General features: G+C 36.5%; 1 protein-coding gene across 1 annotated transcript; it reads left to right on the top strand.

Moving 5' to 3' along the window:
- Positions 1-8,356: 8,356 nt before the first annotated feature.
- On the top strand, positions 8,357-14,936 carry LOC130738226 (protein SGT1 homolog A-like). Its single transcript, XM_057590164.1, has 10 exons — positions 8,357-8,676; positions 9,619-9,688; positions 10,700-10,824; positions 11,026-11,149; positions 12,878-12,974; positions 13,098-13,163; positions 13,781-13,919; positions 14,261-14,343; positions 14,421-14,525; positions 14,640-14,936. The coding sequence occupies exons 1-10, from the start codon at positions 8,517-8,519 to the stop codon at positions 14,745-14,747; spliced, it is 1,077 nt and encodes a 358-aa protein (XP_057446147.1). The 5' UTR covers positions 8,357-8,516; the 3' UTR covers positions 14,748-14,936.
- The last annotated feature ends 394 nt before the right edge of the window (positions 14,937-15,330 follow it).

A 15,330-nucleotide genomic window follows, 5' to 3' on the forward strand; every position in this document is an offset into this window, starting at 1 on the left:
AATAATAATAATAATAATAATAATAATAATAATAATAATAATATTATTATTATTATTATTATTATTATTATTATTATTATTATTATTTGCTAATATATGAACAAATTAACTTAATCCATAGCTTTCAAATTACTTTTTTTTAGAAAGTTAAAGTTTTTTTTTTTTGAAATGAAAGTTAAAGTTATATATATATATATATATATATATATATATATATATGCAGCCGGCCATGATCGTGATCAACGATCCCGGGGAGAACGAATTTCCAGGCAGTGGAAAAGGCAAGATGGCAGACGTTTCAAGAGACCAACCAAGGTGTCGGGAGAGCATCGTGATCAGCCTGGAGTGCGTCAGGAGCAACATGGTGGACGTGTTCAACAAAGGCGGATCTCGTCGGTGCATATCCAAGGGGAAGGCTCCAAATCTGCTTCACTACGGTACCAGGTTCGACGTTCCCAAAGCCAAGGAAATAACCAGCAACGTTTAAATCTGCTACCAGGATCCTTTTCAATTTTTGTTGATGGATTGGGAGATAGGATTACTCATGCAAAATTGAGAGCAATATTTGCGAAAGCAGGAAGATTACGTGAGGTTTTTATTCAGCAAAAAAAGAAACCCCATCGTCGCTTTCGATTCGGATTTGTCCGATTTACTTGTGATGATGAAGCCAGAGCAGCAATACGTAAGTTCAATGGACTGAGACTTGAAGGAAACTATTTGGTAGTTCAAAAAGCGAGATTCCAAAGAACTTTTCAAACTGATAGGGTCCTGCCGCCAGGGAAGCATCAATATGAAATTCGTGGCTGGAAATTGAAGGAGGAAAATATAGCGAATAACCAAGATGTTGTAGCTCAGAAACAGCATGAAGCAGATTGGCCTTCTGGGAAAAAAGAATCAAGTCAATTACAATTTCTTGCAACAGACATGGATGAAACGTGGGTTCAAAGGTGTGCTCAGGCTCGCACACTTTCACTTAAGCCAGTTGAGATTCTACAGGAGGAGTTTAGTCAAATTGGCTTGTTCAATTTCAGATTAATCCCGCTTGAAGCCAATGAAGTGATATTGGAGTTCGAAAATAAGGAAGAGATGGATAGCACTATCACGAAATGTGCTTTCTTCCTGGAACAGTTGCTTACGGATGTAAAACCATGTTCTGTGTTCACGTTCGGCACGTCGCACTTTCTCTGGATTCGCTTATGGCAAGTTCCGTTGGGCTTATGGAACAAAGCTTTTTTCGCTGCAATATGAAACAAGTTAGGAACGTTCGTTTTAGCTGACACTCCAACTGTGCTACGACATCGCGCGGATTTCGCTCGAGTGTTAGTTCGCATGAACCATCCACTTTTACATTGTTTCACAATGGTTGTTGATGTTGGGGGCACATCCTGTATAATCCTGGTTGAGAAGGATGTGGAAGCACATGACTATGGCGTAGTTGAGGATATGCCGTCCACTCCGGTAAAGGTGTATAATTCTGAAGAGGAGGAGGATGAAGCAGATGATGAGGTACAGGAAGATGAAGCCCAAGAAGATGATAACAAGGATCTTGGTTCGGCAACAACTATTGATCCTGACGAAGAAGATGAAATTTACAGGGATGGCGGTTTGGAGGGTTTGAGGAGCGGCGGAGACGCAAGAATTGCAGCGGTGCAAGGCGGCGACGGTATCTCACCAGAGGAGGAGGCCGTGAAGAACAACCAGTCGGAGAAGAAGGAATCTTTTGGGCCAAATTCAAATTCATTGTCGTTAATGGCTGCATTCAATTCTGCGGAGGAACAAAAGGAACAGTTACGTGATATCATTGATGCAGGTTATTCTTTGGAGGAGATTGAGGGATGGATGGAGAATTTAAAAGCTGATGGAATATTGAGTAAAGAAAAACAAATCATGGATAAAAAAATTCAAAATCAGGAGAAGAGATATTCAGTTACAGGTTTTTCCTTTAATTCCAAAGATTTGTTTCAAAATAACAATTATCCTTGGCCTTTTAATTTTGATTGCAGGGACCCACGAACAAATAATCAGCTTCCATGGACTAGGACGTGTTTGCCACCACAAGTTAATAATCAAAATTCGTTTTTGAGCCTAGTGGGTCCCGTTTCAAGTTCAATTTCTCTGAAGCAACATGAAAATTGCAGCGAGTTCGTTCATACGACGCCTAATCAGATAGTTAGAAAGAAAGTTTCTACTTCTTCTCTCATGCGTGATGAATCCCTTCATGTGACACCAGTTCAGAATCGAATCCAACCTGCAAGCTCCCCCGGTTGTGAAACTTCACCCGTTTCTGTGTCGCCGGGTTTGGATCAATCACCAAAAACGAATTCCTCTCAAAAAAGTTCGCAACGTGGGCGTCGAAAAGGCAGCAAGAATAAACCTAAACCTTTACCAGCGGATTATTTAGAGCCAGTACAAGGGGAGGATGGAGTGACGACACGGGCTCAAAGAACTTGGTTAGTTGGAAAACAGTTGGGTTTGAAACCGAGAGGCTCGGAAGCGCTGATGCTTCGAGGCTTAGAGGCTCAAATTCGAAAAAATCATCCTCATCTAAACTGACATGTCAGGACCATGGCTAACCTGGAATGTTCGAGGTCTAGGCGGATCGACCAAAAGAGAAGTGGTGAAAAAAGCAGTATTGCAACTGAAACCAGAACTCCTGTTTTTGCAAGAGACCAAACTGAATGAGCAACGACAGCGTACAATTGATTCTTGGACTCAAAGTATGCAAATGAGACATGTTGAAGTCCATTCAGTGGGAACAGCGGGCAGTTTGATGTGCTTGTGGCGTGATATTTCATTACAGGTTCAGATAACGGCTACAGACACTTGGTTTATTCTATTGTCTATAAAAATTCCAAATTTTGAAAACAGTGTGTTAGTTGGCAATATATATGGTCCTCATACGGCTCAGGAACGACGAGTATGCTTTGATGCGTTGACAGCACATATTCTGGGGCATGGTGGATTAGTTTTCCTTGGTGGAGATTTTAACGCAGTACTGCTGGGGTCGGAACGTCTACCTGAAGCAGGCAGGAAGGCTTGTGGAGTCGTCTGGATCGCTGGGGACTGAGCTGTGTTACATGTTTTCTTGTTAGTGCAGAATGACTTCCCCAAGATTGTGGTACTCTTTTTCCTTGCTTGGTTTTTATCCCACTGGGTTTTTCCAAGTAAGGTTTTAATGAGGCTCTCTCTTGGGGTTTCATTTCGTCATTTCGTGGGTTGGTGGAGGGTTTTTAGCACAGCTCAGGATGTATTTTCAGGCTTTAGTCTTATCAGATTCAGTTTGTACTTGGTTCTTGCCTATAGCTCATTTTGGCTTAGGCTCTTATTAATAATATACCTTTCATTTTCAAAAAAAAAATAGTGAAAAATATTTTTTGGTTCCCTAAATTGCGGGTAATAGGTACGGGTACGGGCATATAGGTACCCAGAGGGTACAGGGACGGACATTCAAGTTTCTACCCACGCGGGTATGGGGCAGGCACGTGTAATTTTAAAAAACGCGGGTATGGAGATGTGTACTATAGTACCCTACCCAGACTCTACCCATTGCCATCCCTACTCCTATTAACAAAAAAATTCATGTGTTGTGAGAAAAAAAATGCACATGCATATATTACCCCCACAAGATAATTTTTTTGGATACGTCACTGCCTAGAAAATCTTATTAAATTTTAGATAATTTATCTATATTTTTAAATTGATGCTGAAGAATAATCCATAAGATCTCACAAAATCCCAATAAGATCCCAGCAGATCCATTTTCAAAACAACCCATGATTTCAAAACAACGACCAAGAAGAAAGCTAACATACGTCCGTGATTGATTTTCAATTCATTAAATAACACATTTATAAAATTAACCATGCAAAAAATTCAACGGTGTATAATAAACAATTGAATTGCAAAATTACCACCTGATTTCCTAAACATCTTGTTTATTATATTTAGATAGATAGATCATAGATAAATAGATTCATATAGATTTACATATAAGTTGATACATATTTTGTTTTATTAGCTAATTTAATTGCACTGTTTTTTTTTTTAACATGAGGATATATTAAAAACAAATAGTCATGGGAACAACATCTCCCATGTGAGTAAAGACAGTAGAGCACAGAAGCTAAGAAACAAACCAAACATACAAGAGGAGGAAAAAGAAGAAACAACCAAACAAACACTCAAAGATAAGCAAAAGAGAAGTCACACTTTAAAACATAACCATCCACCTGCAAGACCCAAGAAACCACAAAACAGGACAGGACCTCTAGCACCAGATCACGCCCAAAACGCCCTATCAGATCAGCAGACTCCAACAAAGCCTCAGCATAAAGCCCAACATCTCTTAAGCTAACAAACAAGTACACTAAGCATACAAGAGAATCGCATAGGGGGACAAGCCAAAAACCACATAACTTTCTAAGAAGAATAATATGCAAAACATACCAATACAAGCTTGCAAATTTCATATCAGATCGCACAACCAAATTATACAGCACGCAGGAACTCAGAAGATTAGCCCTCGGTCTTTTCCTTACGCAACCCGACTTGGCAAGAAAATCAGCAATGCAGTTCGATTCCCTAAATATGGCTCACCCTGATACAATCAACTCCCAGCATAAGCATATCAATCAAATTTAAATCTTTCAAAAGCTTCCACGGATGGTTGTCTTTGTTTCAAGTCGATCCTAAGATAGTCACTCTTAATCAAAAGGTGATGGAGCTTGAATTCTTGGCAAAATAACAAGGCTTGCAATATTTCTTCTGTAACACCCCATTTTTAATTAAAATAATATTGGTATTTTATTTTAATTAAGATTATATCGCATGGTGGTTTATTAGGCGATATAATAATACTTTAATGAAATAAAATAATTTATGTGATGCTGCGTGTGTTTTATGAAATGGATGAGAGTTAGGGGGTGAAAGTTAGGATTAAAAATAGAGACAAGGACCATGAGAGATTTTGGGGTTTTTAGTTTAGCCCTTGAGGAATTAGGTTTAGTTGGCTAATTAAGGATAGGGCAGCAACTGCTGTCACATAAAAAGAAAAAAAAAAGAGAGAAGAGGAAGTTGCGGTTCGCGTGAAAGAAGAAGAAGAAGAAGGGAGGAGAGCCGCTGACGCGTGGAGAAAATAAGGAGAAGAAGGGGAGAGGCGTGGCGGTGGTCGTGGAGAGGGAGAGAAGAGGTCGAGAGTCAAGAAGAAAAGGGTCTAGGAGGCTTTGTACCGGTGTCATAGAAGGTAAGAGTTTGAATTTACCTTGTATAATTGTAGTATCATAGAGGTTGAGTTTAATATGAAGGAACCCCCAACTTCTTTGAAAATTCAGAACTGAGAGACTGTGTTGAGTGTTAACATGTGGTGAGCAAAATTGATTTTGAGCGAAATTGAGGTTCTGGGGAAAATTGGGTTCTGTTCTGTCCGCAGATACCCTAACAGTCTGTGTTGTAGAGAGCATAACTCTCTCTACAGAATTCCAAATTGAGTGAAACCAATTTTGTATGAAAGCTAACTCATAGGGTTATGCTGGCTATTTCATAATTTTTGGATTGCTGGTTCAGTACCAGAATTATCTGCAAGTTCACTCTGTTTCTGCCCGCAGACACCCTAGCAGCCTGTGCTGTAGAGAACATAACTCTCTCTAAAGAATTCCGAATTGAGTGAAACCAATTTTGTATGAAAGCTAACTCAAAGGGTTATATTGGGTAATATTTTCATAATTTTTGGATTGCTGGTTCAATACTAGAATTATCTGCAAGTTCAATCTGTTTCTGCTCGCAGACACCCTAACAGCCTGTGATGTAGAGAGCATAACTCTCTCTACAGAATTCCAAATTGGGTGAAACCAATTTTATATGAAAGCTAACGTATAAGGCTATGTTTGGTAAGATTTTCATAATTTTAGGACTGCTCTTTTAGTACCAGAATTATCTACAAGTTTGCTATGTTTCTGCTTATTTCTGGGATTGATTCTGGAACTGGTTCTGATAATTGATGTGAGACATTTGATGATTTTGTGTTGCTAGTTTGTCGGTGGAATAGTGAATGATTTTGATAAATATATTGAAGTGTTATTTTGTGCAATTTTGGTGTGATTTCCGTTATGGATTTGGTGAGAAAATATGTTATATATTTGGGGCTGGAGTGGTCTCAAATTGCATGTTTTAATTTATGAGTTTTTGCACGAAATACACTTCATTTAGTCAAGAGGCAATGTGTCGGTTTTCCTCAGAAAATTGGGGCTTGTCCTAGAACTGGAGTGGTTCTTGAAGTCTGGAGTGGACTTCATTGGTGGTTAACTGTCTGCAGTGGACGCGGTGATACCGCTAAAGTTAACAATTGGTACCACATGCATACATTGGAGTCTCACACACTAAGTTTCACGTTTTCAGTGGTTTTATGTGTTTGGTGAATTGTTGGTGAATTGTTTTGATGTTGTGGTAAAGTCGAATTATTATTCTTCTTAAAGCTTATAATTTTCCGAAACAATAATAAGAATTATGAAACTGTCTTGAGAGCAAATATTATAATCACTCAGATTTTAAAGAAAATGTGAAGAGTTTATAAAGCAGAATCTGAATTGTTTACTTGCTCTTTGTTATGCTATATTTTATACAATGTAAGTTCTTACCCTTCTGTTGGAATGATGTTCTATGCGACATCGTACATGTACTGGAGGTAGAGATGTGGCTCATGAGGAGTAGCTTCGGAGAGTCTTAGTTTATGTTATTATTATTATTATAATAAAATAAAGTGTCTTGCTCTGTAACGTAACACTAGGTAGATATTTTACGTTACTTTTACATTTCTGTTGAGAGGATTTTATAACCTCTTCTTATGGAAGTTGTTGAATAATTTTCTAAATTATGACGATGTCGTACTGTTGATGGCCGAGGTGCTTATGAAATTCAGTTCTGAGTATAATGAATTTTATTGGAATGTCATGGAAGATAAACCTATTTAAATAAGTGATTTTATGCATCTTAGGACTATCTGGCTGGTTTAGAAACTTTATTGGCAGAAATAATTCATTCTTTGAAAACCATATGAACTTATAAATTTTCAAACACAACCATTGTTAGTTTTAATGAGTTTTCGTGAAGAAGTGTAATACTCCCCTGATATGTTTTTAAACTCTGATAAACGTTTTTAAATAAAATAATGGGAAAAAGGGTGTGTTACATCTTCGACTTCCGCTTCAAAGGCACATGGCTCATCTACTACATAGAGAAGACACAGAAGAACTTCTCATCTGAGTCTCGCATCCCTCCCCAATATACAGTAGAAACTCTTTAAATTAATACTCGGTAAATTAATAAACTCTCTAAAATAATAAATTTGTCCGGTCCCGACTTGGGCCAATGTAAAAAATTGAAAAACTTGATAAAATAATAAGATAATAATTTTTCGGGAGATCCCTTTATAATTTTTGGTCCCAAGAAAATCATAAATTAATAATTCATAGAAACAAAAAAAATATATTACACTCGATTGAAATATGATTCAATAGTTGCTTATTTTCCTTTAAAGTTCAAGTCTATTTGGAGCTCATCTCTAACTTTTCTTATTGCATCCAATAGCTCAGATGTTGTATTTTTGTATTGTATCATAAAGTTGTGAAGAGTGTTCGACGCCATAAGTGCTTCCTTTCGCGTAACAGCCTCCAAAGACACCGTATCATCTTCGCCGTCATCCTCTGCATTGTTCTCAATGATAGTACCCACAATATCTTCTAAACTCTGAACCTCCGAACATGCTACAGTATAATGACTTAAAAACTCTTTAAATTAATAATTATTAATTTATCGATAAATTAATAACTCTCTAAATTAATAAATTTCTCCGGTCCTAACATTATTAATTTAAAGAGTTTCTACTTTAAATCTTTCAAAAGCTTCCACGGACGATTGTCTTTATTGCAAGCCGATCCTAAGATAGTCACTCTTAATCAAAAGGTGTTGGAGCTTGAATTCTTGGCAAAATAACAAGGCCTACAATATTGCTTTGACTTCCGCTTCAAAGGCACATAGCTCACCTACTGCATAGAAAAGACACAGAAGAACTTCCCATTCGAGTCTCGCATCCCTCCCCAATATAATTACCAAAAGAGTATAATTAATAATCAAACTTTATTATAAATAAATACTATCAATATTCAGAAATAAAATGAGGAGATTGATAACATTATATCAATAGTCACGTCAATCAAAGTAAGATTCAGATTTTGAATCCAGCACAAAGATTTCCATATCCTATATTAGTAAAAATAAAACAATCCTTCATCATGATAAAAAAAAGATTTGTTTAATAATTTCCTCTTTTTCTTATATATATATATATATATATATATATTTTGGGAGACTTGTGAAAGTCTACTCTAAAGTCCCTTCCTTCCCCTTTCCCCTTATTGCTTGCGCGTTCACCTTCGCTCTATATACCAATCTCTCTCTGGTCAATCAAACGCATTCGTCTTCTCTCTCTCTCTTTGTCTCCTTTCTCTGTTCATCTTTCTCCCATGGCTTCCGATCTCGAAGCCAAAGCCAAAGAGGCCTTCGTGGAAGACCACTTTGAACTAGCGGTGGAGCTTCTCACTCAGGCCATTGATGTCGACCCCAAGCATGCCGAACTCTATGCAGACCGTGCCCAGGCGAACATCAAACTCATCAACTTCACCGGTATCTTCACCCTTTTTTCCCTTCTCATGCTTTTCTTGTTTTTCTTGAAAAGTTTGGGGTTTTTTGGATACCCTTTTGCTTGTTTTGTATGAATAACCACGCCTTTGTGAGAAACTGAAACTGTATTCAATTGGGTCTGTTGTTCTGGTTATGGATTCTTGTAGGAGCATGTGAATTCAACCAAGATAGGGTTTTTGCTTTTGAATTTGTTTAGTGTCTTCACTTTTAATATTCTTGAAAAAAAAATGTCATTGTGAAATTGGCATGTCTTGGTAACCAAGTTTGATACTCTCGTTTGCATGGACTTCCCTCGCATGTTTTGTACCGATTTTGTATCTCGAATATGCGCTTTCAAAGTGAGAGCTATTCGGCGTGGCATGGTTACCCTTACCAATGTACTGATATTCAGTTTAACTAGTGCGTGTACCAATGAGCTTTTAAATAGAATAGAATGTATGATATATCTACGAGAAGGATTTCAATTTAAGATTATGTGTAATTAAACTATGAGTAATATTCTTGTATACACTTCAATGATCAAATATAACAATAAAGTTGTGTAATGAACCAAAATATGATCAATTAAATGGTGAAATTAGGAGTTCTTGTGTTCTAAGCATTCTAGTAATTGGATAAAAAACATCCTTGTGAGTGAAAGGATTGTGAAAACCAATCATGTGAGAGCATGAGATAAATAGAGTTATGATAATGGTCATCTATATTCATAGAATGCTATTGTTTGCTTTGCTTGTTTATTCCTTTAGTTGGGTTTAGAACATGATTCCTTGCTCATTCTGTGTTTCCCCTTAGTTACAAATGTTTGTTAATGTAACTTTCCTGTGTACTTTGGATTTACCTGTTATTTGGGGTGTATAACTTAGCTGCAGATGATTTGTAATGATTTTCTAATTCTGGGAATCAAATTTCTTGCTTATTCTCTAGAGGCTATTGCTGATGCAAACAAAGCAATTGAGTTGAATCCTTCTCTATCAAAGGCATATTTGCGCAAAGGGTAAGTACAAAATCACCTTATCTTTGCCTTTTCTTATTCTTATATGTTTGGTAATTGTCACTACACACGTTGAACTTTTTAAATATAATATCCTGAAATGTTGTCTTTTCGAATCAATGTCAAAAGCAGCCACTAAGCTGCCTAGGCATCGATGTAGGCTTGAATCAACGTGGCCTGTGTAACATGTGATGTGGGTGAGAATGTAATCAAAAGCGCTTTTTATTTACTTGTAGAGTCCATGATCTTTTGATTTTCACACTAATGCCCAATCCCACATACGCCTAAAATCCTTGTATTGTGTGATCAATAAAGGATTGTTGAGGAAACATGCAAACATGAGGGGTCTGTGCGCACAGACATATATGTTCAAATATAACTTTGTATTTTAGGTAGGATCTTTCTGTCCATGTTAAAATCCCAAATTTATGTCGTTTTTCCCCTCCCCCTCCTCTTCCAGTCCTAGGTATGATATCCATTGTGCAACCTTGGTGGCAGATTCAGCTGCATCATACAAATTCAGAAGTCTTAACCAATTTATCTCACTTTATACACTCAATAGACAACCTTTACCTAATCTAAAGGGCTATTCTAAACAGATGGATATCTTTGCATAATGGATATCTTTTCCACCGCCCCTCCTCTTCCAGTCCTAGGTATGATATCCATTGTGCAAAGATATCCATCTACAATATGAGCACAACCACTGATGATTCACCTTAAATGTTGTCAATTCCATTCATATCTCATGTAGTAGAACTCTTTAGTGTTTAATATTAAAATATAATTACGAAAATCTAATGTAACAGATACTGCAATCTAATTGAATTTGATACTGGCTTATCATTATTTTATCTAAATATTGAGTGTTGCAAGGATATCTTGCTAAAGATGATTGATTTGTTGTGAAGTGCATCTGATATTGTATGTAATATTTTCATATGATTTACCCGTTTAATGGTGCTAATTACTAAATTTCTTGACTTAATCTTTGATTTGTTACTTTGGCTGCAGTACTGCATGCATGAAACTTGAGGAATACCAGACTGCTAAGACTGCTCTGGAGATGGGTGCTACATTGTCTACAGACAAATCAAGATTTCTAAATTTGATCAAAGAATGTGATAAACTCATTGCAGGTAACTTTGTTCTTTTTGTGGTAAAATTAATCCTATTGGGTGAAAAATTTATCATTTATTTATTTGTTTTTTTGTTTACTTTTGGTGTTCTAGACTTTTAGTTATATGTTACTGATGATTGTGTCTTGACTGTTGAAAGGAAAATTTGGATATGTCATTTTGGCTTGGAAACTGACATGAGCTTGATATTTTGTTGAACAGAAGAATCTTATCCGATGCCTATACAGGAAAAGGCCACAACACTGGATGCATCTCCAAAAGATGTTCAGCCGGATAAAGATCTTACAGAGCAGCCAATAGTAGCAGTGGCTAAACCTAAATATAGGTCAGTATAGCTTTCTGATTATTTATGTCCTTTGCTAGGGTTATGATAAGTACCAGCAATGAAGAAGGAAGAAAAATTGTACCTTAAGAATGCTCTGATAACTATATTGAATTCCTGGAATTTCGAGAGATCCAAGGATCTTACAGTGATCCCCAGAGATGCTAATCTTCTCTAACTCTCTTATTTGTAGCAATTGCTCTCTCACTCTCCAACTAACTCCCCACTAATTGACTAAAGCACTAACTAGTTATGAGTACCTATCAATACTTCTTCCCTTGTTCCTTGACATCAATTTTCCAAATTTACACAAAAGGGGCACACCATTAAAAAAAAAATATGGGACACCATAACAGAGGTCACAGTGTTTTGCTTGCAGCTAAGCTTAACGAAATATGAGTCTAACCCATTGGGGTAATTTTGATCCAGTGTCTGAAATTTGTGAAACTCGTTCCTTGACTGCCTTTCTTCTCCCTTCCACGTGTATTACCACTGAGGCCACAACCCTTCCGTTACCCCATGAGTTGGGTCAAAAGGTTTCGGTGGGGGCTGCTAGGTCAAGCTTGCATGAGTCATACTCTTGCTCCTGATGTAGCGTAAGACACTGCTTTGTTCTTTATAATATGACGTCGAGGACCCCCAGCTATCTTCTGACGTGTGTCCACCACTGGTGTGGCATTGACCATTTTACCTGCTCTGCTGTCTGCCAGTCTTGGTGTTGGATGTTTGACTAACCCCATCTTCCCCTCGGCCAATAAGATAACTTTAGCCGCTGTTTGAGCATCCTGTCTAGCTATTTTTGAGGTGGTCGTTCGGCCATAAGTCTTGCATCCTCTCGTTCCTCTTGTCCTCATGAGAGTTATGTTTATGGCAACCTGCTTCATGGATGTCCCATGCTTCTTTTAAACAGTGCACAGGGCTGGTCTACGTTATGCCTAATTCAACTTTAAATTTAAAAATGGGAGTTACACTAGGGAAAAGAGGGCAGTTAAGGAAAACCCATAGGTGGCTGATGTGGAGCAGTTACCAAGAGAGAGAAAGAGTGGGAGTGGGAGAGAGTGGGTTATAGAGCGTCAAGGGTAGCAGTGGGAGGCACGGAAGTTATTCTTTTGACACCGTGCAGCCATAGGTGCTTGGGCTCTCAATTTCAGAAATTGAGAATTTCTGTTTTACTGTATCATATTTCTATTGTACTGTTTCAGAATTCCATTGTTCCCAAAGAATTGTCACTTAATCAAGTTGGCTCTAATACAGGTGAATCTCCAAAGTACAAAATGTTGGGTGAATGAAAATGAATGGTTTTATATATTGCATCTTTTTTTTTTGGTTGATTCATCTGTATCACATCTCTTCATGCAAAGGGGCCTTTGGGCTTGATGCATCAGTAAGAAGGCCTGCTACTTCATGCTGAAAATAAACTTTGAATTAAAATATTGGGGGCAGCAAAAATCAAATTTTAAACCACTTGGTCAAGGATGTTAGCTCTAATGTCATGTCATATTTTGTTATTTGACATGTCATGGATGGTTTATTTCTATGTATGGGCTTCTAGAAAATAATCCCTCATCACTTGAGTGTTTACAATTTTTCAGTATCTGATGAGCAGAACTTATAAATAAGTCGTCTGTAATATTTCTTCTATTATTTGCGTACGATCTTTTGTGCTCTATGTGCATTAACAAATTTCTTTTAATGGAAGATGTTAACTTTGAAAAAATAATAATTATGCAGGCATGAATTCTACCAGAAACCGGATGAAGTGGTTGTAACCATATTTGCAAAGGGCGTATCAAAGGAAAGCATTACTGTTGATTTTGGTGAACAAATAGTATGGCTCTTATTTAATTAGTCAACGTTTCTTATGCTATTTTTTATTACAATTCCATGCATCTTGGTGGAACAAGTTGGTATACCACATTCTAAGCTTACTCCCTTTTTTCCTGATTTGTAGTTAAGTGTTAGCATTAATGTCCCTGGAGAAGATGCATATACTTTTCAGCCTCGCTTATTTGGAAAGGTATCAATAAGAGCTTTTGTCTCTTTGTATAATATGCTTTTGGATCACTGGGGAAAATGTAGCTTACATGGGTTTATATCATAAGTTTTGTAATGGTTATACTGTGGATACTGGACATGATTATAATTTTGGTTATCTCATATTTTGTTTTATTTTATCTCATTATAATGTAAAGTTGGTATGATATCTTTAATATGTGGATCAAATATGCATATACTTTTCAACCTCGCTTATTTGGGAAGGTATCAGTAGCCAATGTGAACCTTTGTCTCTTAGTATAAAATGCTTGGATCACTGGGGTAAATGTAGCTTGTATGGGTTTATATCATAATTTTTGTTATGGTTATACTGTGGATACTGGACATGGTTATAATTTTGGTTATCTGATTTTATTTTATGTTATCTCATATTATAACATAAAGTTGGTTGTATCCTTAATATGAAAATGATTCACATAGCCGACCTCACTTATTGTGATAAGGCTTTTGTTCTTGTATTTGTGTTTTGGTCTCAAGCTTTTATGTTGGCATATTCACATTTCAACTCCTCTATATGATTATCTTAGCATTGTTTTGTCATTCTGTCTATTATGTTAATTTTTTGTTATCTTCAATCAGATCATATCTTCCAGATGCCGGTATGAAGTTTTGTCCACCAAAATTGAAATTCGCCTAGGGAAAGCAGAACCTATTCACTGGAATTCACTAGAATTCACCAGAGAGGTTGCAGTTGCACAGAGGGCTAATATTTCTTCTGGTAATTTCAGCTTTATCATCTGCAGTTTACCTTCCTTCCTGCATTGATTTAACATGATCCCTTTATTTCATATTAAGTGGAATAGCAGATTGCTGAGTAGCTGTCATACCAAAGATGCAACGTAAATAAACTTGTAATACACATATAATGATAACTAGTACAGATTATTCGAATTTACAGACAATATTATTAGTAATCTCAAGTATGAACTAACAAAAATTTCGCAGTTGTTGGATGCACTTGCTGTTTGGACCCTAATTATCTTCATATCCACACCCACTACCTAATTTTTATCATGATTTATATCTTACTCTTATCCCTTGCTGCCACAAATTTCGCAGTTATTGGAAGTCAAAGACCTACTTACCCATCCTCAAAACCAAAAAAAGATTGGGATAAGCTTGAAGCGCAAGTTAAAAAAGAGGTTTGTCTACTTCCTATAAGAAGTTTTAATCCTTTGTTTTTCAGCTCACTTCGTCCTCCTGACATTTTTCATTTCAGGAGAAGGACGAAAAACTTGATGGTGATGCAGCGCTCAACAAATTTTTCCGGGAAATATATCAAGATGCAGATGAGGATACAAGAAGGGCAATGAAAAAGTCATTTGTAAGTTTTATATATTTTCTATCTAGGATCATGGTTAGAGACTTAGAGTATTATGATGCCACTTGTTTATTCATCTTTATTTGGCATCCTTTTGATATTTCAATTTTGTTGCAGGTGGAGTCTAATGGAACAGTACTGTCAACAAACTGGAAAGAAGTGGGAACAAAGAAGGTAGAGGGAAGTCCTCCTGATGGCATGGAATTGAGGAAATGGGAATATTAATATACTTTTCAAATCAATGTCAATATATCATCATATATATTTTGGTGTGGATCTTTGGATGCTTCATTTTGGTTAGATAACTGTTGAACAAATAGGAATACCTACTTTAACTGCTAAGACCTTACTTTTCTTGACTGAAGTTTGTTTGTCATTGGTGAATATAATAATGCATGCTCTGTTTTGATTTTCCTTCTTTTAAGCCCTGCTTTCTACTATCCAGCTGAACCAATGATGAAAAAAATTGAACTAAGCTTGTTTCTCATTTCCTCTTCTCAGTTTTAAATTGCAAAACTGTCTTTCTTTATGTTTTGTACAGAAAAAATTAATAAAAAGTCATTTTCCCTATTTTATAAACAAAAGTTTAAAAATAGGAAATTAATAATATAAGTTGATAATTTTGTAATTTAAAATGGGAATCAGATAATCCAAATAAAAAAATAAAGTAACCAGATTCTAAGTATGTTTGATGAATGAGATATTCAAATTATTTCTTCAACCAAGATTATTTTAACTACTTTCTGCCACTAACTTGTATTTTTATTCACATGGTGGACAAGCTATTTCTCGAATGCCAATAAAAGAA

This window comes from Lotus japonicus, chromosome 2 (genome assembly GCF_012489685.1).
Source record: "Lotus japonicus ecotype B-129 chromosome 2, LjGifu_v1.2".
Lineage (NCBI taxonomy): Eukaryota > Viridiplantae > Streptophyta > Magnoliopsida > Fabales > Fabaceae > Lotus > Lotus japonicus.